Raw genomic sequence first — 22,943 nt, 5'->3', positions numbered from 1 at the left:
TCATTTCTAACCACCTCTGCCTTTTAAAAATTAGGAATAAACATCTATCTACTAAGACAGAAACTTCCCTCTTTATGCTGTAAGTTTCCCTTAGTCTAAAATATAGCAGTTTATGATTAAGGTGTTAATGTCTTCCACAGGACAAAAAGTGCGCAGAGAACATACCAAGGATGAATCATCTGTTTTTATTATCAGTCATTCAGGCAATGTGGTGATGGATGGATGAATAGATAGAGGCCAGATCTGTGAGCCAGCTCGGCATCTGGCAGGTAAGTTCCTGGAAGCTCACCAAAATGTGTTCTCAAGAATCACATCTCTATTTTATATGTTATATTTTGCCAAATAATATCCTAGAATACAAATCATCTTCAGACAATAAGATCATACTTGAGCATACATAATTCCATAATTTTAGTGGAACTTAAGCACGTGCATACTTGTACAAGTGTTCAAGAATCTGAAGAAGGATGCTTTCCTGGATGGGGAGATAGAGAAACAGCTCTTACAAGACTTAAAAAGAGTGAAGCTGAATGGAAAATTAATGGCATGCAGGTGATGTAAAAACAGAACAGTAATATTGGGTGTTGATGGATCCTAAAAAATTCTCAGATGAATTAAGTTTCTAGTAAATCTTATGTCATCTGTCTGTTAAGAAGATATGAATCTGTCTTATGTGACTGCTTTGCCTGTCTCTGTCACCTGACAGGCAAGTTAAAGCATTTTATAATCCTGGAATGGAGAAAAATTGAGTGTAGTGCTACTTCCCTGTCCTTCCCTTGGTGTAACTCCCAAGACAACTTGTCCCATAGTGGTATGCTGTGCTTATGGACTTAGCAACATTTGCATTATAACGATTATTTTTATGAATTTGTTGTAATGTGGCCAACACAACTGAATCATGCTGAAGTGTGTTTGTTAGGGACTGAATATAATTTTCAATGTTTTTATCTGTATAAATATAATGCTTCAGTAATGCATCTTGATATAGTCTTACTAAAATACAAGTTCTCATTGATTTTGGGTCAGGGAGGAGGGAAGCATGTCACCATAATGAAAGAGAAAGAAGAAAGTAAGTAAAAAAGTAAGTAGAAAATAAGTAGAAAGAAACTTCTTGGGGTTATTCTTTTTCATGCAGTTTTCTTATTCAGATGTGGCTAGGAATAAGTTAAACAGCCTTCTGAATTCATTCCATTAAAATCAAGTCTTCTGCTTATTTTTCTGTATCAGTGAAGGAAAAATATTCGATAAAAAAGGTTTGTCAGTAGTACAGGTCTTGTAATTTGTTTTTCAGTATAAATAACATTAATATCATGATGCTTGACTAGCTGTTTGTCTTGTGTGTGTGTATATCTGAAGTTCTGTAGGTCTCTTGAGAGGGCGAGGTAGGTTTTTTGCAGTTATAGTTCACACAGACACATGCACATACAAATTTATATATGCAAATATATATATGCATACAAATTTATATATGCTACCCTCTCAAGAGAGCCATTGTATTTGCACAATTTAAAATACTTGTGCGTGTGCGCACATTTATATTTGCCAGATAGGCAAAGGGTGTCGATTGACATCACAGATACACTCGTTGCTCAAGGCAGAGAAACAGTTTCACACAATGTGACCAGTACTGAGCCTCTTTGGACATAATTCTATGTAGACGTCCAAAAGACAGTGTCTACCCACTGACCTTGAAGTAGTAATAACTTGTAACAAGCAATAATCCAATCCTGCTGCATATTTGCTGCCTCCTCCTTCACTGCTTCACTCTGCATATCTTTCAATGGCAGTTTTGTGTCTTTAAACTTAATTTTGTCACAACTCTTTTCATTTGTGGTCTGTGTGAGTGCAGGAAAGCCAACCTCACGAGAAAACATATTTTTATTTTTTTTTTTTTTGAAAGGATTTTCAAAATCCTTTATTTTAATCCTGTTATTTTAAATATTGTATTTTGCTGCTCACATAGTAGCAGTGTAAAGTGAAACACTCTTAGATCACAAAAAGAAGCATAATATAATGCTATGACAAATAGTAACTCCCAAGACAGAAAGAAAATATACAATGGTCAGTGTCTGTATTGAGAAGTAAGGTCAACATCGCACCATTACTTCTGACCCGGAGCTCTTTTGATTGCATTTGAACATTTATATTTGTATTGGGAAGTTCGGAGAATTGGGGTGAGAGAGAGCTTCAATGAACCCTTGCCTTGATGTTTGTATATGCATAAAATTAAAACTTCATGTGTGTGTTTATAGCCCTTGCTATACAGAATTTAGGGTCTAAACAGGCAGAAGTACAGCAGGTAGGATATGTCAGAAAGTTGCAAAGAATATAAATGATACTTGGCATCACTTTTTAGTTGAAATTGATTGGAATGGTATTCTCTTTTTTGTGCATTTTGTTCTTGTTTTTGTGTTTTTGTTTTTTTTCTATGTAGGAAAAATGGAAGAAATGGGTCTATGGGGGAAAAATACGGATGAGGAGAGGGGGAGAGGGATTTCTGGACTGATGTGTGGTTGAGAATGAATTTCTATTCTGGCAGTATGCGTGTTAAAATGTCTAACTTTGGACAACCAGTACACACTGCAATGATTATAACAAATTTTGTAGAGAATACATTGAAGGAGTGTAGAGCTCTCAGATAATAGACAAAGCCTGAAAGACTTGTTGAAAAATTCAAAGTGAATCCATAGATTGCAAGATCATATTGTTCCGAGGGGAGAAACACGTCTTAGGAAGGCAATTTCATCAGCATTCATAGCACTAAGCAGTGGCACAGTTCCCGCAAAGCCTGCTCCAGGAATGGCGTCATTTGTCCACGCAAGGCCACTCGGACTGGCGTGCAAATACTGAGCAGCTGCCCCGCGCAAACCCAGCGGCCTATCCAGCAAAAGAAGGGTTCCAGTCAGACATGTGAATGGGTATTCAACCCTCTGCAAAAGAAATTCAGCATGCCAGGCAGCAGACAGCGAGCAGCGTGCCTTCAGCAATGGGCAAAGCTCTAACAGGCGAGCCACGGGGAATTGTCATGGTAGGAAATGGGCCTGAGGCCTGTTCGGCCAGCCCTGTGGTTCTCACAAGGACACTGACAGAGCTCCCTGCCTGCCTGCAGCTCCAGATGTCCACAAAGCTGTCCGTTTTTGTCCAGTTTCTCTTTCACAGTAGCAAAGAAGGGCAGTTCCACTGTCATGCTGGAGATGGTCTGTGGAGAGCTGGAGGCCTGGAGCTGGGAGCTGCAGTAGCATAGCACTGCTCTGCAGCACCGCGTGCCCTGGGAAGACTGGGGTTGAAAGCTGTGGCCATTGCTGCTCCAGCAGCTGGTGTATAGGCTCTGGGGTATGTTAGGCAGATATACACACTGATTGAACCACTTTTAGATTTTCTCTTAGTTACCTTTTGAGCCTATAAGGGCAGTCGTTAAGGAAGAGAGGAGCAGAGAGGCATCTTTGATCTCCCCCACCTAGATTGAGTGAATTAGCTAAATGGTGATTATCTTGCATTGTGCAATCATTATTGTTCATCACTCCGGCAGGCCGGAAAGAGCAATCATCATAGTTAACACAAGGCATTGTGATAACAGCATTGCATCCCAGCTTTAAACTGTTTACACTGAGCTTCTCTGTTACTTAAGTAACTCCCTGATAATTCTGTTAAATCTTTATTTTCTTCAGTCTTGAATCAGCATTTAAATAGAGACATCCTGTGTTCTCTGGCTTGGGTTTGGGTAGGAGATAGGTTTCTGTATTTGTGTGCTGTCTCCCTCAATATCCCTTCAGAGTACTGATTGTAGTACACAACTGTGACCAAATACTTTTCATGAAATGTCAGATACAATAACATTTAGCTAGAGGATTTAATATGCTACTTGCAAATGAAAACATTATCAAGGTAACATTTAAAGAAATATATTGAGTTACTTTGGCATTTTCAGAAATGCTGTGTTTTATGCAAGTTGATCAGCAGGCATTAGCAACAGTATTCTACCTTGTGTGATTTCTTTTATGAGGAGATGGTAGTGCTCATTTTCAATGAGAAAATAACAATCTCAGTTTTTATCCTGGAGTATTGTATATCTCTGTTTTCCCCAGTATACAGTAAGGTATTCAGAAACATGGAAGTGTAGAGTGTGGGAGGCAAAATGTTTCCTCCTCTGTAAATGCCTTGTATGTTAGACCTGCTTTTGAAAATCAGAATCATTAAAGAAGTCCTATATTAGAAAAAAAAAATATCTGAAAATGTGAGCATTCATGTAAAATATGCATGCACGTACACACACACTTTATTTGATAGTGCAGTTCATGCACAACGGGTCAGTCTTGTTTGTGTGCATCTTTTAATGTTCTTTCACAGTACCATGAATGTGTGATGAATAAAGGCCCATGGATGAAGACAGGCATACAAAAACTCTACCTTTGCTAAAGCTGAGGGCACTCCCTGAATGGCCAGCCTCTTAGAGGTAGAAAAGAGATGGATAACTTGGAGTCTAATCATCCCTGAGTGTGGCAGTGACCCAGCTGGCAATTCCATATAGTTAAGGGGTAAAACGTTATCTGCCAGATGGACTTGGGGTGTATTTAATAAATCTAGGAGCAGTAGCAGACACTTCCAAGCTGGTGTGCTCTTAATTAGGAATTATTGAGGATGAATTAAGATAGCTTTGTTTCTCCAGAGCAGCACAAAGTGGTTTGTACTGGCCACAGGAGGCAGATGTCAGTACCTCTCAAACTTCTCACATACTCTATTCGACTTCCTGCTGTCTTACAGCCTTGTGTGGCTTTTAAGACCTTCCTCATCATCTCGTTTCCTTTGTGTGAGGGGTAGCTGTGTGGGTATGACAGTTGCCTTTTATCTGCCCCTAGAATCAGTGAAAGAGCCAGCGGGGATATGAGCAGGTTCTTTTCAGTGAGTCAGGCTTTGGAATGTGTGCCTAGCGGGGGTTGTGGATAGGATTGTGGACCTTATCACCGGAGACATTCAAAACTGAAATGGATAAGACCCTGAGCAATACACCTTGAGAACTGTCTCTACTTCCGTAGAGAATTGCAATGGGAACCTTGATTGGTATGAATAGGGTGTGGAAGCACCAGGAGGAACAGCAGGAGTTGTAAGGATAGCTGGTGATGGCACCCAGATTAGCAGATCATCAAGACCACAGCACACATCTGCATAGGTGCAATTTTTTCCAGACACCAATATCAGGGGATAAAAGTCAGTGAGTAAATGCTGATGACTCACAGAGGTGGGACCCCACAAAGAGGCTGCTCTCTGTTGGTGCCTAAAGACAACAAAAGGTGCATCCAAAGCAGCACATGGTTGCCCATCGAAAAGAAATGGGGAGATAGGATGTAGACTGGATAGCCAGCATACCTCATCCACCATGTCATTGCAAGGAATGCATCTTCACCCTGAATGCTGGGCAGACTACCTAGTTACATATATCTTGGTGCAACTGTTACACAGCATTGCAATATTGTTTTCTAGACTTTTCAGGAAGAGAGGTTTGGACCAGGTATCCTCCTGAGGTTCCTTTCCAATACAAACTGTTCTGTCATTTTGTGATTTAACTGCAGGAATTAGTGGCGTATGTTCCACAGACTCCACAGCACAGGAGGTAAGATCAGTATAGCTTTATGGTCCTTTCTTAAATCTCACGTTTGGGATTTTGCTTTTGTTCCAAATACTTATGTCCTCACTGGAAACACTTAAAGCTTTTGGTTTTCTTTTTTTTAGAAATGGTTTTGAGTCACCCAGGTATAAGAAAAATCCTGAAGCATCTTCAGAGCATGAAAGCTACAGTTTCATTTCCCCAAAAGAGATTGTGTTAACCGTCTGTTAAATAATCTCAAGACTTGAAAAAATTCCATTCAGTGGGTCTTTTTGGTCAGAAAGCTGTAAATCTCTGAAGTTCAGGGAGCTGGGACTGAAATGTCATCTCAGTCATTGCCTGGGATGGGATCAGTCATAAACAATGAGGATTATGTAGCCTCTTTAAATATTATATATATATATATATATATATATATATATATATATATATATATAAAATAATGCCCAGACTGAACTCCTCACTTTGCAGGCTTCATCTCATCTTGTTTTTCATTGTGCTGACTCTGAGGCTGGAGCCACAAATTATCCCTACTGTTGGTCTCTGCTGTAATGCTGTAATAGACCCATGTTATTTGGAATCATGCATGTCTGTCAGCTCCACTGCAGCCCAGGTGTTGTGCTTGTTAGTTTGGATGTTTGAGTAAATACTGATTCTTTACAAGCACTAAAAGACTTGCTGTGAATCCCATCATCCACTCCTTGCCCACTCTTCACCCTTAATAGAATTTCCTTTTAAGAGAACCAAGCCATTTGTCATGTTGGCCTGACAACTCAGGGAGTAAGTGCTGTGAATGTGTCTCTTCCCTGCATCACTCCCCTTCCACTCCCAGTCTCTCCTGTGTTTTTTGGTTTTTTTTGGTTGGTTGGTTTGGTTTGGATTTTATACCTACTATTTTGCATCACTGAGCTTGGTTTGGTAGTGAGAGAATTTGGTTATACAACAAAATCTAAACAGCTTTATCCTACATTTTACTTCGGCTACTTTTCTAGCATTTCACTTTTTTTTTTTTTTTAATCTGGTATTTCCAGTATCAAAATGAATTCTAGGTTTTGTTCCTATGTCCCCTCCTGCTTTATCATGTTGGTATTTATCATGTTCATTCTCATCAGCATGGTAGGCAACAGAAGCCATATGATTTCTCCGTTTATTTTTACATTGTTCAATACCATGTTATCCTGTTACTGATTTTTGTATAACACAGAAAATTTTCCTCATCTCCTACCTCTGCCTACGGCTTAATATTGAGGGGTCTGGAGAACAAGTTTTACGAGGAGCAGCTGAGGGAGCTGGGCTTGTTCAGCCTGGAGAAGAGGAGGCTCAGGGATGACCTTATCGCACTCTCTAGGTACCTGTACAAGAGGCTGTAGCAAGGTGGGGGTTGGTCTATTCTCCCATGAGAGAATATTCTCCCTGCCTGGTGACAGGACGAGGGGGAACAGGCTGAAGTTGTGCCAGGGGAGGTTTAGGTTAGATACTAGGAAAAACTTCTTTACCAAAAGGGTTGTTAGACATTGGAATGGGCTGCCCAGGGAAGTGGTGGAGTCACCATCCCTGGAGGTCTTCAAAAGAGGTTTAGATAGAGCTTAGTGACATGGTTTAGTGGAGGACTTGTTAGTGTTAGTTCAGAGGTTAGACTTGGTGATCTTGGAGGTCTCTTCCAATCTAGATGATTCCGTGATACTTTGGTTCCTGTAACTTGTAGCGCAGAACCTGTAACCTACTCTTTACCAGCTGGCTTGACACTTTTATTGCTTCCCTTCCACATACCTAAGCCCCTTCTATCTTGTCTGGCCGTCTTCCTAAACCATGTCATTCTGAATCTTTAAAACTCCCCATAAATTCACCTTGTGTATCAACTCAAACTTGCTTTTATTACATTCGAACCTTCTTTCACTCTGTGGGCTTCTGCTCCATAGCATGCTGATTTAGAAATTTATTTCTGTAGATTTTCTTTACTTGCACTTACCTCCCTCTGTCCACTCGATACATAAAACTCTTTCAGATTTATCATACCACTGCTGTCTGTTTTCTCTTGATTCAAGACTCCCTTCTGTAAGGATCCCAGGAATCTGAGATAGCAATCTTGCAAATTGTATTTTTTGTGTTGCACACACGCAGCATCATTGACTCAATAGAAATGAGTTCCATGGCTTTGCACAGGTATAAGCAAGGGTAAGAATTACTGCAGAGTGCTTAGAAAAAATAGTGGGCATTTACTTTGAAGGGCCCTTTTTGTTCCATTTAAATTCAGTGCTTAATGACATTCTTATTAAGGTGTCATTGCAAGATGTCATCCAATCTTTAAAGCCAATTGTAAAGCATAATACTTAGTTTCCTTTTTTTAAGTGAGTCAAAAGCTTACCAGGTGAAATGGTTATGGATTGCTACTGCTGGTGAGTAGGATCTTTCAAAAGCCAATGGTCTAGTGCTACAGTGGTTCCACCTGCTATATTCACAGAATATGAGACAAATGAGACCAGTGTTTCATTTGGACATGATACCAGTTCTGTGTGAGTGCATCAAATACTGATCGAACATTATGTGAATGAAGTAAGTCCTTCAGACTCGATATCCTGCCAGTGAGGCCGCCACAATTTGTGTATTCATAAACACCATCAGTGAGATCTTGTCTGTTCCTTTCTGCACGTCCCAGTGTATTAAAACAGGTTTATCATTTTGGGTAGGGAACAGTCTCCCCCAGTTTTTATGAATTACTAAATGACATCACATTTCTTTACTGAGGATGTCTCCTGTCTGGATTTAGATACAATAAAGCACAGATGTTTGCAAGACTTCACAATATGCATATATAAAAAAATATAATTGCATGCAGATAACTCGAATATCAGAATACATGCACTGCATTTAGAACAAGAAAGCAGCTTTCTCCTCAGAAGTCAATCTTAGATGTGTATGTATAACTTTTTGTTGTTTAAACACGTAACTTAGCATTTTCAACTAATCTGGAAACTGGATAAGTTGTTTAGAGATAACCTCGTCAAAGAAAAGTTACTCCTGTAAAGTCATAACTACAACAGATCAGTTTGGTCATTTGTCCTGATCTGGCATATAAAGCTGTGGTCATTGCTGTGCGACATGTGGTTGTCTTTTTGCAGCAATCATTTGGTCTGGTGAATCCACCTAACTTAACGTTCCCTCTCTGAGTAGCTGCTTCTCCCTCAATCCACCTTTTGTCTTCTGATCCATCCACATAGCAGTGTTCTGTAACAGCCTGCAGAAATTGCATCTTGTCTGGGAAAAATCACAGCAGCTAAAGTTTCTTAAACCTACCGCAAGCCTTGTTTCTTCAAATATGCAAGACGTTAATTAGCGTAACAGAACTTAGAAGTCTGGCATCTGAATGGAGGAACACCACCAGACATGATATGAATAGAAATGTTAGTATAAAGTTTTGAGTAAGTGCAGATGAAAGTCTCCTCATCAATCACTTACCAAGGATCTGTTGTGGCAAGGGATCTCATATGAGTAAGGGATCTCTGCAGCAGACATGACCTTGAGAGGGATCCCTGCTCAAGGGGAGATCCTGTTGTGCAGCCAGCCGCCATGCCAAAGAGCTCAAAAAGCTCTGATAAAATCATAGATGTACCCGCTGTTGCAAAATATGCCCACCACAATTAATGGGAAATGTCCTTTAGGGTGTGCTTTCTGAGGGTGCCCTCCAGAAGCAGAGGACAGATACGAGCTCAGAAGCAGAGGACAAATATAAGCTCAGATGTCCTCAGGGAATAATTATTTGACTCTGAAGAAGACAGTAGAACTGGATCTCACTCAATTTCACTGAGCTCCTTCTGTCAAGAAGCCAAGCCCAAGGATAAAGGTACTCGAACTTGCTATAAATTGTGGTCCATGTTTGCAGAGATGTGAGAAAGTCACAGGGTCACAGTGGATGCTACGCTGCCTCTTGAACTGATTATTAGTGCAATACTCATAACCTTAACAGCCATGGTCTAGTAGGCTATCAAACAGCAATATGCTATATTGGTGCTTCAAATATGGAGCTTTCCCTGGAAAAGTAATAGCATAAATGAAAGCCAATGCTTCTCACCTGTTAAATAGATACAGTATAGATACAGCTTCAGTATTCTTTTTTTTCTAAATCATCACTTTCTTGCAAATTATATGAATTCAGTACACTGGAAATGAAGGCATATTGAAATATGTGTTATCCTGTAATGTCTAGTAAATAAGGTCACGTACTAACTCATCTTTCTAGTATCCCTTCTTGGAAAAGAGACTTATGTAGTAAACAGGAGTCTCTTGAATGGTCCAGTTGCTTGTGTAAAAGGAGAGCAGAAGAGCTTCATTATTACAATTATTTTAACAAAAGGTTGTCATTTAAAGCAATTGGTATTTTAAAATGTTCTTGGTAATGTTTCTGTTCTATAAAAATATCTTTTCTTAGTTAGTAGAAGGCAAGAAATGTTTTTAATTTTCTGCTTTATTCCATAAGCCTCAGCCAAGCTGCTCAGTTGCGCTACAGTACTAGAAAAACTGATAACCTTGGGAATACTGACTAAAAAGCTGCTTTGTTGCTGGGGTTTTCATTATGTTCAAGGAAATCCAGAATTTGTGGTCTATTTTCTAGTTTGAACTTGCACTAAAATTCCCATTCATCATGTCCAGTTAAGAAAATACCAAGGTCTGGCCTCAGTCATTAATTTACACTAAACCAGGTTAATAGCTGAGTGTAGTAAATCTCAATGGACATTTTATTTTTGTTTTTTAAAACCTTTAGAATTCCCTTTTATTATTTATGTCCTTTCTAATTATTTTAATAGACAAGCCACGTTTCTGAGTATGACTTGATTACTTCCTTAATTCCTGAAGCAATGTTTGCCATTTCTGTATTTTGTGCTTTAAATGTACTCAGTGAGTACCATTCAAACATTTTGATTTAGTTCAACATTTCAACTGTTATTATATAGTTACAAATAAGATCAAAATGCCATGTGCTCTGCTCAAAGCAACGACAATTTCATACCCTCCACAATTTTCCAATGAAAATTGACCAGTCTAATTCTTTTGGATGATGGTAAATTAGGAAAGCCTCGGTTGTCTTTGTCCTACAATAGAATTAGGCAACTCTTGCTGAAACACTTTTTCCAACTGCTTTGCAGATTCAAATTGATCAGATTTAGATTTGATTGGATTAGCTGCCTTTGTGGCAGTATATTCCTATCAGAAACATGTGAGAGGGATGCACAGTCTAAGCTGCTGTTGGTTGTTTAAGAAGATTCCTGTATTCCTCAGTGGCATAAAATAACAGCTGTGCCTATCATTTGATACAAATCAATTCAACTCTTTCATCTGTGTTTTTCAAATATGTTGGTTCTTTATTTTTTCATGTACCAGCGTCTAGAATTACAGGTGTGCATGCAGTAACGTTTCTGAGTATTTTTCTGGTTTCTTTACATGCAGTAACCATGCAACTGTGAATCACTGCTAGGCAGAAGTGGAGTTCCTGTAATACTTCTTCATTTTCAGCTGAAGCACTCAGATTAAAAAAAAAAAAAAAAAAAAAAAGAAAAAAAGGAAAATGATAAAAAGATCATTTTCTTATGACCATACGGGTCATAGATTGTAATTTGCTTACTGTTAGTATAAAAATATAACAAGAAATTTTTCTTTTTTATTGTTTCAGGGAACTTTCATTACCAAAGAAAAATGCTTTTTAAAATTAGCTGAAAATAAGGCTGGTTGGTAAAGGGTAATAATATCAAGTGCTTGGAAAAAATAGGCAGTTAAAAGGAGTTTAGCACGTTTGTAATATCGTTTTCCTTGTACATAAATCAGGCCAAATGGCCCTTTTACTGCAGATATTCAGTAAGAGGGATACACGTTATAGTCAAAGCTAATGTTCCCAATTGATACTTGTGTGTTGTGATCATTCAATTTCCATGAACACAGATGAAGACATAGAATTTAGCTTGTTGACAAGTGGTAAAGCTCTACTAATACTGTATTTTTTCATGTCTGGATTTTTGTGTGCTCGCTCTTTTAAAAAATATAAAAGATTCTTAAACATTTTTTCTTAGTTATATCATTGCAATTCTAATCTTGCATAATGCTGTTGAGTGAAAATGGAATTTCTGCCATTGTTTGACATGCCAACTATTGCTACATTGCCAGAATAATTTTCATCCCAGCCATAACTATTTTTAGATAGGTAAGTGAATTAAATTAAATACTAAAATCACAATTCACTATATCCAGGTTGAATTACTGTTTCCTGAGACCCATCCCTTTTCTTTTCAACCTATTGGAATAATCTGCAATGCAGATTAACTAGGCCCAGAATAGTTGTTTATAGGTGTAAATCTCTGTTGAATACAGATTATTTTCACCTATGTTTTTCAAACTAATTGAAGTAACTAATTGAAGCAGGAAACCTTGTTACCAATTATATGTAACTGACGCGTAACCTTCGGTGTCAGTACTGTCCTGTATAATTCCCCCACCATTTTTATTTTCTGTTTGTAATAACATAGAATAATAAAATCTTTTATATAATCATATCCTCAAAAATGTCTGAAACAGAATGAACCAACTTAAACATCCTTAAGTGTTGGGCAGATTGCTCTTAATGGCAACAGAAGAAGAAAAAAGTACAGATTTGTTCTATTCTGGGATTATTTTTAGTTCCATTAGGACAAAGCTAATATAACATTTCCTATTTAAATCTTATTTTGAAGGTTAATTGGAACTTAATATAATGCATTAAAATGGTTCCCCTGTGTGAAGAGGAATTTCTCATGGAATGATGTAATCAAGATTAATTTTCCGTGATTTTGTCTCACCTGGTTGCTTCCAAATTATGTAACAGAAAATATGCCCAAAGAGAAGAAAACCAGTTCAGTCATGTTTGGGGGATCTTTCATGTTTTTGTGTGTCACTCAACATCTTCTAGTGCAATGGTAATTTTATTTTTTTTTAAGTTATTTGTTTGTACTTCTGGACTTCTTTCAATTGCTTACATTCAAACATAAAATAGCATGCAAAACAAGGAGGTAAACTTCCAGATATTCCAAAATCTAATATAAAATCGCAATGTCTTTTAATAACACGTAATTCAAAGATAAGTGATAGATATATGTGTCATGTATTTAAATATGCCTATAATAAGAAATCTGGGCCAGCTTTTTACTTCTTTATCATTTTGTGTCTTTTCAAGTCATATTCTACAATCAGTGTCCTACAGTCTCTTGAATTCTCAAAAGAGCTTTTAAAGGACACAAAAACTGAAGCAAAATAAATGGAACTACATCTTATTTGAGAAAACTGCCCCAAAACACCCCTGCTATCAAAGAAGAGAATGTCTAACCTTTCTCTAAATTAATGGTTTTAAGGTAATGAGTTGTGACATGAAATATTTTCTTATTGGAACAAATTACTTCTTGGTTTCAGAGTCATAAAGGAAAAGCCACTGGCAGTGAGAAAAAAGTACAAGAGAAAATGCCAGACCAGCCCAAGTAAGCAGGTTGTGAATCGATTAAGACATGTTATAAAAAGTAATTTTGTTCAACAGGCATATTTCTAGAATTAAACTTGTTACAATTTTAGATACAAATTTCAAGCCTTTTCTTTCTACTTATTCATTTAGTATAATTAACAGTCTGTTTAAATGGACAACTATTAAAAGAACAGATCCTTTGTCCTTTAGTGGTTTTATTCTTAAAGAGGCCACAAAGCAACCCACAGCCGTATGTCACATTAAGTAGTCATTCAGTGTATTGCTATATAAATTGCTCATGAATTATATATGAGAAAAAAAAAATCCCAAGAATTATTGGAAGAGGTTTTGCTTGTGTCTACAAGCCTAACTAATAAAGCATTTCTTTTCTACATCATAGTCAATTTTAAGATTCATATCAGTACTGTAGTAGCCTCCAACTAGAATGAAAGTCATTCAGGAATAGTGTGGTTTCAATAAGGCGTTCACTGTTTATTCATACCATTTTCCACTACTACCTGACACATAATGCAAGTTATTGGAATAACAAAAAAGTATTGCAAATGATATTGCTGAGAGGAAATGGAATCTGGTGATATTGAATGCGTACATGCAAAGGCTGTAGAAGGTACTCTAAGAGCCAGTATCATAATATAGAACAGAGTGAACCCTGTGTCAGCTGAAAATATCTCTCTGCTTACTTTCCAGATTGGTGGGGGTGCAGGAAGAAAAAACTCAAACACATTAACTGTTTATTTTTATTATTACTATTTTAGATAATGCACTTATGTTCCATGACTTCTTATGCTAACTGATCAGAGCCCCATTAACTCTGCTTTGAAAGTGAAAAGCTCTGATCTCCCAGATTTGGTATTTTTTTTTCATATTATAGTATGGTAGAGGATTAAGAGAGATCAGGCAAAGACTCCAAATGTTTTAACAAAAACTTCTTATAAAAATAATTGTATTTGATATTAGTTACTTGTGAAGCAGTCAATAATATAGAAATATTTGTTGCGTGTATAGCAGAATCTCTCTTCTGTGTATTTTGGGGGTTTCTCTGAGAAATTACCTCATTTCCTATCCCATTAAAAACTGCTTTCATGAAAAGGCATTTTTCATAGCAGTTTATACAGCTGACCATAAACTAAATGTGGCTCAGTATGCCACATTCTGTAGCTTTTGTGCAAAGTCACACATTGATGAGCGCTGACAAGGAAATGCCCATTGTTAAAACCCATCCAATGTTAGTAGAAATGTGGCATGAAGCAGGTTGGACATGCAATAGCTGCTGGCACTTTTAATATCCTCTATTCAAGTGTGAGATTAGTAAAGCAGTTTGGGTTTTTTGTTTTGGTTTGTTTGGGATTTTTTTGCATTGTGCTTAGCACAAGCTGGAAGAATCTATGCAATGGTCATTTCCTGCTGAGTCAGAATGCTGCAAAGCTGTTTGAATGTGAATGCAGTGGTCCACTGGAGATGGTTGTTTCCTGGTCTGTGCTGGAGAAGAGGTTGCAGTTTGTTTGGGGAAGCCAGAAGTGACCAAAGAGCTTCTTTGAGTTTTCTGAAGGAAAGTATTTTGATATGTTTCTGAAATGCTTCTTTCAAAACACAGTTTCTCTCTTTAGCTGCTTGGCTTTTTTTTTTTTTTTTCCGAGTGAATTTCTAACATTTGTGAATATGTGGTTGCTGGAAGAGATAGCACTTCAGAGTGTTTAGCAGATAATATTGAAAGAGGCTAGAAAATAACAGATCTGTAAAGATAACTCTGGATTACTTAACAGAAGTAATTTTAGTAAATGGGATTTACCCAATATATTTGTCTAAACATAAATCTTAGCATATGGGTATTTCCATCCAAACCAGAGAAGTTGGACTACTTCCTCTCTTTCACCAGAATCAGACTGAAAGATCTCCCAGCTGTATTCCTGCTTTACTACTAATTTTGTTGCCCTCCCTTCCACCAGTTTTTCCCCGTGTGGAGGAGAATTTTCCTTGCAAATGAACCTTTGCAAGAACTTCTTTTTCTTGGAAAGTAAGTCTCTATGTATTTATTTCTCCTTCTGTACTTTTTTCATTCTCCTGTTCCCTAAATAGAAATAGCTTGCATATAGAAGAAACACTTTGAAAACCTTTCAGAATATCACTTTGGGTAGCTCTATGGATGATGATATCATATGCAATTTAATTATTGACCTCGTGTTAATTTGGCAATATTTCACATATAACCTATGGTTACATTAACAGAAATGAAGTGTTAGAGATAAAGGATAAAAGGTTGGCTTGATAAACTGGGCAAGGATGATCTTTCATTAGAGAAGGGAAGCACAAATTTCCCATTTTCTTTGCCAGGCCAGCATGACTGAGCTCTGAGATTGAGAGTTTCATCTACAACTAATTGTTTCTGGCCCCTCATCAGCACATTTTGCCTACAGAATGTTTGACAGGCAAGTGCAAAGAGCAGCCGTAACACACTGAACAGCCCATTCACCTCACTCCACACCTGGAATGAAAGCCTGCAGCCTGCTTCCAAGCCATGATTAGTAGCAATCTGATGGATGGACAACAGCTCGTTCAGGCTGGTGTAGTCCATCACGCTCTGTCTGGCCATGTCTGGGGTGGCACACAAGAACATGCTGTTTTTATTCAGTCTGGTTCTGTGGATGGCCTTCCCTTGCTCTCAGGGGGTGATACTCCCCCTGCTTCTGGGGCAGCCCTCCAGCAGTCTGCTGGATCTCTGCAGAGGCTGCTGTCATTCTGCCATCTGGTCAGGATGCCTCTCTGTCTTCAGCTTTTCTCCCTTTTTAGTAAAAAGGTCAAGTAGATCAGACTTTAAGGTACAGGCCAGGTGGCATGGGGAAGAGAGGGAGTTGGAGTAGCACCAGGACTAAAGTGAACAGGAATGATGGATTCATTGCTGCAGTCCTTACCAAGACAGAACTCTTACAAAAGGCAAGTGCTTGTCATAGAATAATAGATCTGCTTGTTCTTGGGTAAAGTGCAATGGATGCTGTTATCATTGAACACATCTAGCTTTTTTATAGTTTGCTCTGAAAGCTGCTGTTCATAATAGCCACTGGAATGAAAAGTTCTGCAGTTGGACTGTGTTGATCCCATCAGAAATGTTCTGTGGAAGACAGAATAGCAAAAGGTATCTAAGCTTTCTTGTAGAAAGGAATTCATACGTAAAATAAAAGAGTGATCATCTACAAGACATGTTTAGCTACACAAGCAGCTGTTGGTCTGATACCGCAGTCAAAAAAAGGGCAAAGCTGCTCATACAGACCACATAAAGTGAATTAAGGATACCAGAACACTGAATCATGGAATAATCATAATAATAAAAAAGTGTCTTAAAGAAGAGGAAGACAAAACACAAACACACTCCCTTTTTCTTCATACTACTGCAGCTTCTCTTGCTTTCAATACACACAGCAAGCAGATGTATGTGAATTGCTACCTTTTTGGTAGGGAACTGGAATTCAGAGGTGCACCAGTTGATCTGTTCCTTTTTTCCTTATTCTTATTTCCTTATTCCTTATTCTGCCAGTTTCTAGTAAATATTCACCTGGGATACGTCAAAAAGACAAGGCAGAAAATCTTAGACAATAAGTTGCTTGAAGGAGTAATAGTTGGCCATATTTCTCAAGAAATTTCTAATTTTCTCAAGAAATGGGGTCAATTTGATGTCAAATTTCATTAAAAGTTTTCAGTTTTCTAATATTTTTCCATGTCTTTGGTTAGAGAGCTTTTTAGGGTACGTGGCATATTAAGCTCAAAAAGGTATCAGTCTTCAACATAGAAAAAATGAGTGGGAAAGTAGGTATTGAGGAAAAAAATAGAAAATTCCCTAAGAAATCAGGTAAGAGAATAAGATGGAAGCAGGACCTAAACACAACAGATCTGAGAAGGTAAAAATAAAAGAAGTCTGAATATTAATAGGAATCAGTGGATACATTTTTGTTTTCAAAGGAAAGGATGTATAAATGCAAAGTAGCAGTCAGTGCAAATCACGCTAGAATACATAAGGAAAAATGCAACATCTGAATCAAAGAAAATGGCAAACGATCACTGATGTTTTAATGTGTTAATATGTTCTGAAGAGGCTGTGAAGAGAGAAGTGTACTGAAAGTATCTCTGTTGTACAGTACATACAGTAAAAAGTTTGAAAATAATTCGTATAATAGCTTATGAATGAAACTACAATGGGAGAATCATTGTTGTCTGGAAATGAAGCAAATGATCCCAATTTACTAGTTGGGACTTGGAACAGAGTCCTTACTCTTTCTATTAATGCTAAATTTGGCAACATGATGCCAGTCTACAGGGAGGTCAGGAAGGAGGATCCAGAGAATTACAGGCCTGTCAGCTTGACCTCAGTGGCAGGGAAGCTCATGGAGCAGATAATCCTGAGTGCCATCACAAGGCTATCACATACAGGACAACCAGGTTATCAGACGGCCAGTCAGCGTGGGTTTATGAAAGGCAGGTTCTGCTTGACTAGCCTGATTTCTTTCTGTGATAAGATAAGCCGCTTAGTGGACAAGAGAGAGGCTATGGATGTTGTTTACTTGGACTTGAGCAAAACATTTGATGCTGTTTCCCACGGCCATCTCCTGGAGAAACGGGCTGCTTGTGGCTTGGACTGATGTGCTGTTTCTTGGGTGAAAACCAGGCTGGATAATGGGACCCAAAGGGTCACGGTGAGTGGAGTTGAATCCAGTGGGAGGCTGGTCACAGGTGGTGTCCCCCAGGGCTCAGTACTGGGGCCAGTTTTGTTTAACATTTTTATTAATAATCTTGGTGAAGGGATCGAAGGCACCCTCAGTAAGTCTGCAGAGGACAGCAAGTTGGGTAGGAAGACCCTGCAGAGGGATCTGGATAGGCTGGACTGATGGGCCACATCCAGTTGTGTGGCATTCAACAAGGCTCAATGCCAGGTTCTGCATTTGGGTCGTAACAACCCCATGTAGCAATATAGACATGAGGAAGAGTGGCTGAAAAGGTTACCTGGAAGAAAAGGATCAGGGGTTACTGGTTGACAGCCAGCTGATAGTGTGGCCATCAGGACTAGGGAAGAAATTGTCCCTCTGTGCTTGGCCGCACCTCAAATACTGTGTTTGGTTTTGGGCCTCTCACTGCTAGAAAGATACAGAGTTACTGGAATGTGTTCAGAAAGGAGCAAGAAGATGGTGAAGGGACTAGAAAGCAAAATATAGGAGGAGTGGCTGAGGGAACTGGGACAGTTTATTCTGGAGAAGAGGAGGCTGAGGGGAGACCGTATTGCTCTCTACAGCTGCCTGAAAGGAGGTTGCAGCAAGGAGAGTGTTGTTCTCTCTCCTCAGGTGCCAAGCAATAAGGGGCAAGGCAAGGGCCTCAAGTTGTGTCAGGTGAGGCTTACTTTGGATATAAGGAAGAATTTCTTCAATGAAAGGGTGTTTAGGCCCTGGAATAGGCTGTTCAGGGAGGTGGTGGAGTCGCCATCCCTGGAGGTATTTAAGAAATGTGTGAACATGGCATTTAGGGATATGGTGTATCAGTGGGACACAAGGGATCGGGTCGATGGTTGGACTCGATCTTAAGGGATTTGTCCAACCAAAATGATTCTGTGTTACTGATCTGAGTTCACCTCAGGCACAGAAAATTAATGATACTCACGATGTGAAAGTTCAAAACTATAACTTTGTTTGTTGGCTTTTTTCTTAACTTTTCAGCAGTACCTGCCTTCATGTGGGTTGGCATTTCACTTTCTTAGGTCTGTTGTGTGTTTTTTTTTTCTTTTTTCTTTTTTCATCCTTTGGTATGTTAGTATCTGATGACATTTATATATGCCAAAAAGTTATCTAAAAGATGATATTTGGAATGAAATAAAAAGGGTAGTGGAATGAAGAAGGAATCCTGAAGTGTAACGAAGGATAAAGGATAGGTTATAAGAACAGTAGGAGACGTACTTTTTGTCTTGTGGAAAATATTTACACTCTGAAAGTTATGGATCAACCTTCTAGTGTTTGCATTGCCTAATTTGTGGAGCACACTCCAAATATAGTCACAGTATGAATAACAAAAACAGTGGTGAGGTAGAGATGGAAACTAAAAGCGCTAAAATAAGATGGAAGAGGCAGAAAAAAGAAATGAATGGGGTGGGGGCGGTGTCTGTTATAAATTCTTACAGAAATATGTTTTTTCTTCACTGTGGTTTTTTTTTGTTTTGTTTTGTTTTGTTTTGTTTTTTCTCATTATTGCAATGTCTGTAGTGTTAACATCTTTGTTTTAAAATCCAGGAGGTGTGTTTTAAAAATTCAGTCACTAATAGACCTAATATTGTGCAGAGCATTAAGAGACAGAATGGCAAATACTCCAAGCACAGTAAAAGCAAAAAGCCCATGAAAGAAATTTTACTATACATTGTGATTGACAGGTAAAATGCATTGATGAAAGGAGCATACCTCTTGAAAGAGGGAACTTTTTGCCTTGTAGGAGTGAGTAAAAATTTACTAAGGAAGATATAAGTTATACTGAAAGGAACCAAATATTTACTAAAACCAAGAGTCAAGAAACGAGTTTATTGAAAGAGAGCCACTTCTTTCATATTGCATGTGCCTGCAGTTTACTGGTAATACAAGAGGCAGTTGGGCCCAAGTGCTGACCCATTGCCAGGGCAAGTTTCTTGCTACGAAGAGTAGCCTGGCAGTGAAGGAGAGAGCTTGAAAGCCTGCAAAACTGTAGTGCCACACCCATCTTTGTGAGGAAGCATCTGCTTGAATCTGGGAGAAGTTTATATCCTCTGGCAGATATCACCATTTTGTGACTGCTGGTAATTATAACTCCCCATAGCCCTGGCTAATGTTTTGTTTTTAATACACGGATTATTTCCTGAAGTCACAAAAATGTGTGGTTACATAATACAACAAAACATTTGTTACGGGAGGCTGATGTGTCTGGTGGCAAAAACACTGCACAGGACGGGAGTGCAGCGGAGCAAGCATGCTACAGGCCACTCCTTAGCGGAGGTGTGAAACAGCTGTCACAGCCATAAAACTCTTGGAAGCCAGTACATCTGGAAAATGCCCTTGAGAGACACGTTAGCCTTCACCCTAGCGTTTTCATGGTCTCTGATCAGCTCTGTGTTTAGCAGTTATGTGAATAGACAGAAAAAGGAGTTGTTCCTCAAGCAGCAAAATTAATAAAGCCTGATCATTTACAAATTTGACATACTTCCCCATATACTTCTTTACAAATAGCTACAGTCCTTTTCTGTGTCCCCTTCTCCCCCTAAAACTCTTCATTGCTCCAGAGTATCACCAGTTTCCTCCTGTGTTTCACTCTCTGCTTGAACATCAGGCAGCACGTGGCCTGCTCAGAGCAGAAGCTGGCTGTGTGCTGACTGACCATTGCCCTCCGGGAAGAGTGATTGTTATAAACCTCTCCTCCCTCCTCTACACTACTGCTGGTGTTCACTACTTTTTTAGAAACTTAATTATCTTCACTACTGCTGCACCTCCGCCAATTTGTTTGAAATTGGACAGCAGGTTCAAAAGTTATCGAGAAAGACAAAAAGCACCAGAGGCTAGGTCTCATTTCCTTAGGAAACCAGGGTTTAAACAAGCAGTCACAAGTCTGTAATTAGATTGCATCTTCTGCTGAGAATTTCATGGGCTGAGGGAATCAAAGTTATTCACAGAGAAGTTTTATCAGCATGACTGCCACATAGGTCTCATATGCCATAGAAAAAAATATGCTGTGGAGCTATTTTTAGCAAAGGAAGCTAAGCTTGTAAAAAGTATAACTTCCTTGTTTCACCTGCTTTTTCCTTTTTTTATTCCCACAGAAATTCCATGTTGTCTTTTTCAGATGGATGCCTGGCTAAGAGAGGACACACAGTACAGAATCTCTAGCAGAAGCTGAAAATGGATGACTTCTACTGATGCTTTTTGATAGCTTCATCTCCTCTTTTCCTGTCTGAGATGGGTGATACATTCATCAGGAAAAGGTTCTAAATAAGACTGAGTGAAATCTTTTATCCCTTGACTCCTCTTTCCACAAATCTACAAATCACCAGAAGAAATGACCAGTCAACTACCAGAGGAGTCTGTGGAGACCCAGAGCTCAGATGAGCTTGAGTGCAAGATCTGCTACAACCGCTACAACCTGAGACAGAGAAAACCAAAAGTGCTGGAGTGTTGTCACAGAGTGTGTGCCAAATGCCTTTGCAAGATCATAGACTTTGGTGATTCTCCTCAAGGAGTCATAGTGTGCCCGTTTTGCAGGTTCGAAACGTGCCTGCCAGACGATGAGGTTAGTAGTCTTCCTGATGACAATAACATCCTTCTGAATTTAGCTTGCGGGGGAAAGGGAAAGAAGTGCCTACCAGACAACCCAACAGAACTGTTGCTGACTCCCAAAAGGTTGGCATCTCTGGTCAGCCCTTCTCACACTTCTTCTAATTGCCTGGTTATAACAATCATGGAAGTACAAAGAGAAAGTCCCCAGACTCTGAGCTCGACGCCCGTGGTGGAATTTTACAGGCCTACAAGTTTTGACTCTGTTGCAACCGTGTCCCACAACTGGACAGTGTGGAACTGCACATCTTTGCTCTTCCAGACCTCAATTCGGGTGCTAGTTTGGTTGCTAGGTTTGCTGTACTTTAGTTCCTTGCCTTTAGGGATTTACTTACTGGTATCTAAGAAAGTCACCCTTGGGGTTGTCTTTGTAAGCCTTGTTCCTTCGAGCCTTGTTATTCTCATGGTTTATGGATTTTGCCAGTGTGTTTGCCATGAATTTCTAGACTGCATGTCTTCTTGATAACACATACAGTGAAATAAGATGCATTGCCATGTGTAGCATAGTTGATTTAGCCTGTCTCTGTATTCTTATTTATTCTTATTGTTGTCCATACCACTAAATGGAAGCAGTGACCCATGTTACGCAGTTCTTTTTTATTTGATTATTTATTGGTTTTTGTTTTATGTTTTAGCTAAGTAATGGGCATAAAATTTACATGCTGATTTTAATGGGCTGGGTTGTAGAAAGACATAAAGGAAATTTGGTGCCTGCTCCTGCTGCCACTATTCAGATGAGTAACTCTTTGCTTTGTATTGGCTTGATCATGTAAGTTAAAGCTGCAGGATCTGCCATAGAAGAAATTAGTACAACAGGCACCTTCCAGTTCAGAGTACAGCATCTCTTAATGCAAAGCATCTCATGCTCTGGAATATCTGTCATTTCTGGTAGCAAATGAAATCACTTTGTTAGTTAACACTAGATGAAAAATAGCTTACCATTTCTTTTTCCAGTTCTTGTTACAGCAAAAATATTTGAGGGATGCCCAGTGGTCAAAGATTTTTTGTGTTCTGAGACATGAGGAACCTTTTTTTTTTTTTTTTTCCCCATGCTAAAAATGTGTCTCCAAAACACTTTCCCCAAACAGAAGCCCACTTTACTTGTCCTGTAGTTGCAGCTTCATCTGAGAAGCTGCTGCTAATGAGTACTTTCAGGGACCCAGCCACACATTTGCTCTCTTTTAGGGGTGCTTTTTAAGTGTGCATATGCCTTAGTTTTTCTTTGAGGGTTCAGAGATATGCAGACTTCTCCATCTGTGTTCCATAATGATTACCCTCCCTCCCAGCATTTCCACCACCACATGACATTTCTGACCCTTTAGCCCTTGTAATAGGTTTTCTGACCAATTTCATGCGTAACTACTTTTGGGTAGTTAATATGGAAAGTTTCCCTTACATGACTTCAGCTGTCACAATAGATCTTTATTACTGATCACTAGGAAATGAACCTGCAATGACTAATACACATTTCAGAAAAAAATCTGACATGGTTAATGTGGTGTTTTGTTTGTTTTTATTGTTTTGTTTG

General features: G+C 38.8%; 1 protein-coding gene across 1 annotated transcript; it reads left to right on the top strand.

The window, feature by feature from the left end:
* The first annotated feature begins 236 nt into the window (after window positions 1–236).
* On the top strand, window positions 237–21,878 carry RNF182 (ring finger protein 182). Its single transcript, XM_032182224.1, has 2 exons — window positions 237–269; window positions 20,905–21,878. Exon 2 carries the CDS (start codon window positions 21,141–21,143, stop codon window positions 21,876–21,878), a length of 738 nt encoding a protein of 245 aa, XP_032038115.1. The 5' UTR covers window positions 237–269; window positions 20,905–21,140.
* Window positions 21,879–22,943: the final 1,065 nt, after the last annotated feature.

The sequence above is a fragment of the Aythya fuligula genome, chromosome 2 (assembly GCF_009819795.1).
Source record: "Aythya fuligula isolate bAytFul2 chromosome 2, bAytFul2.pri, whole genome shotgun sequence".
Lineage (NCBI taxonomy): Eukaryota > Metazoa > Chordata > Aves > Anseriformes > Anatidae > Aythya > Aythya fuligula.
The sequence above is the reverse complement of the archived record's forward strand: the minus strand, read 5'-3'. Positions and strand labels throughout refer to the sequence as shown.

Bases quoted from the DNA above. Each gene is read 5' to 3' on its own strand.
- RNF182 (XM_032182224.1), top strand. From the start codon at position 21,141: ATGACCAGTCAACTACCAGAGGAGTCTGTGGAGACCCAGAGCTCAGAT.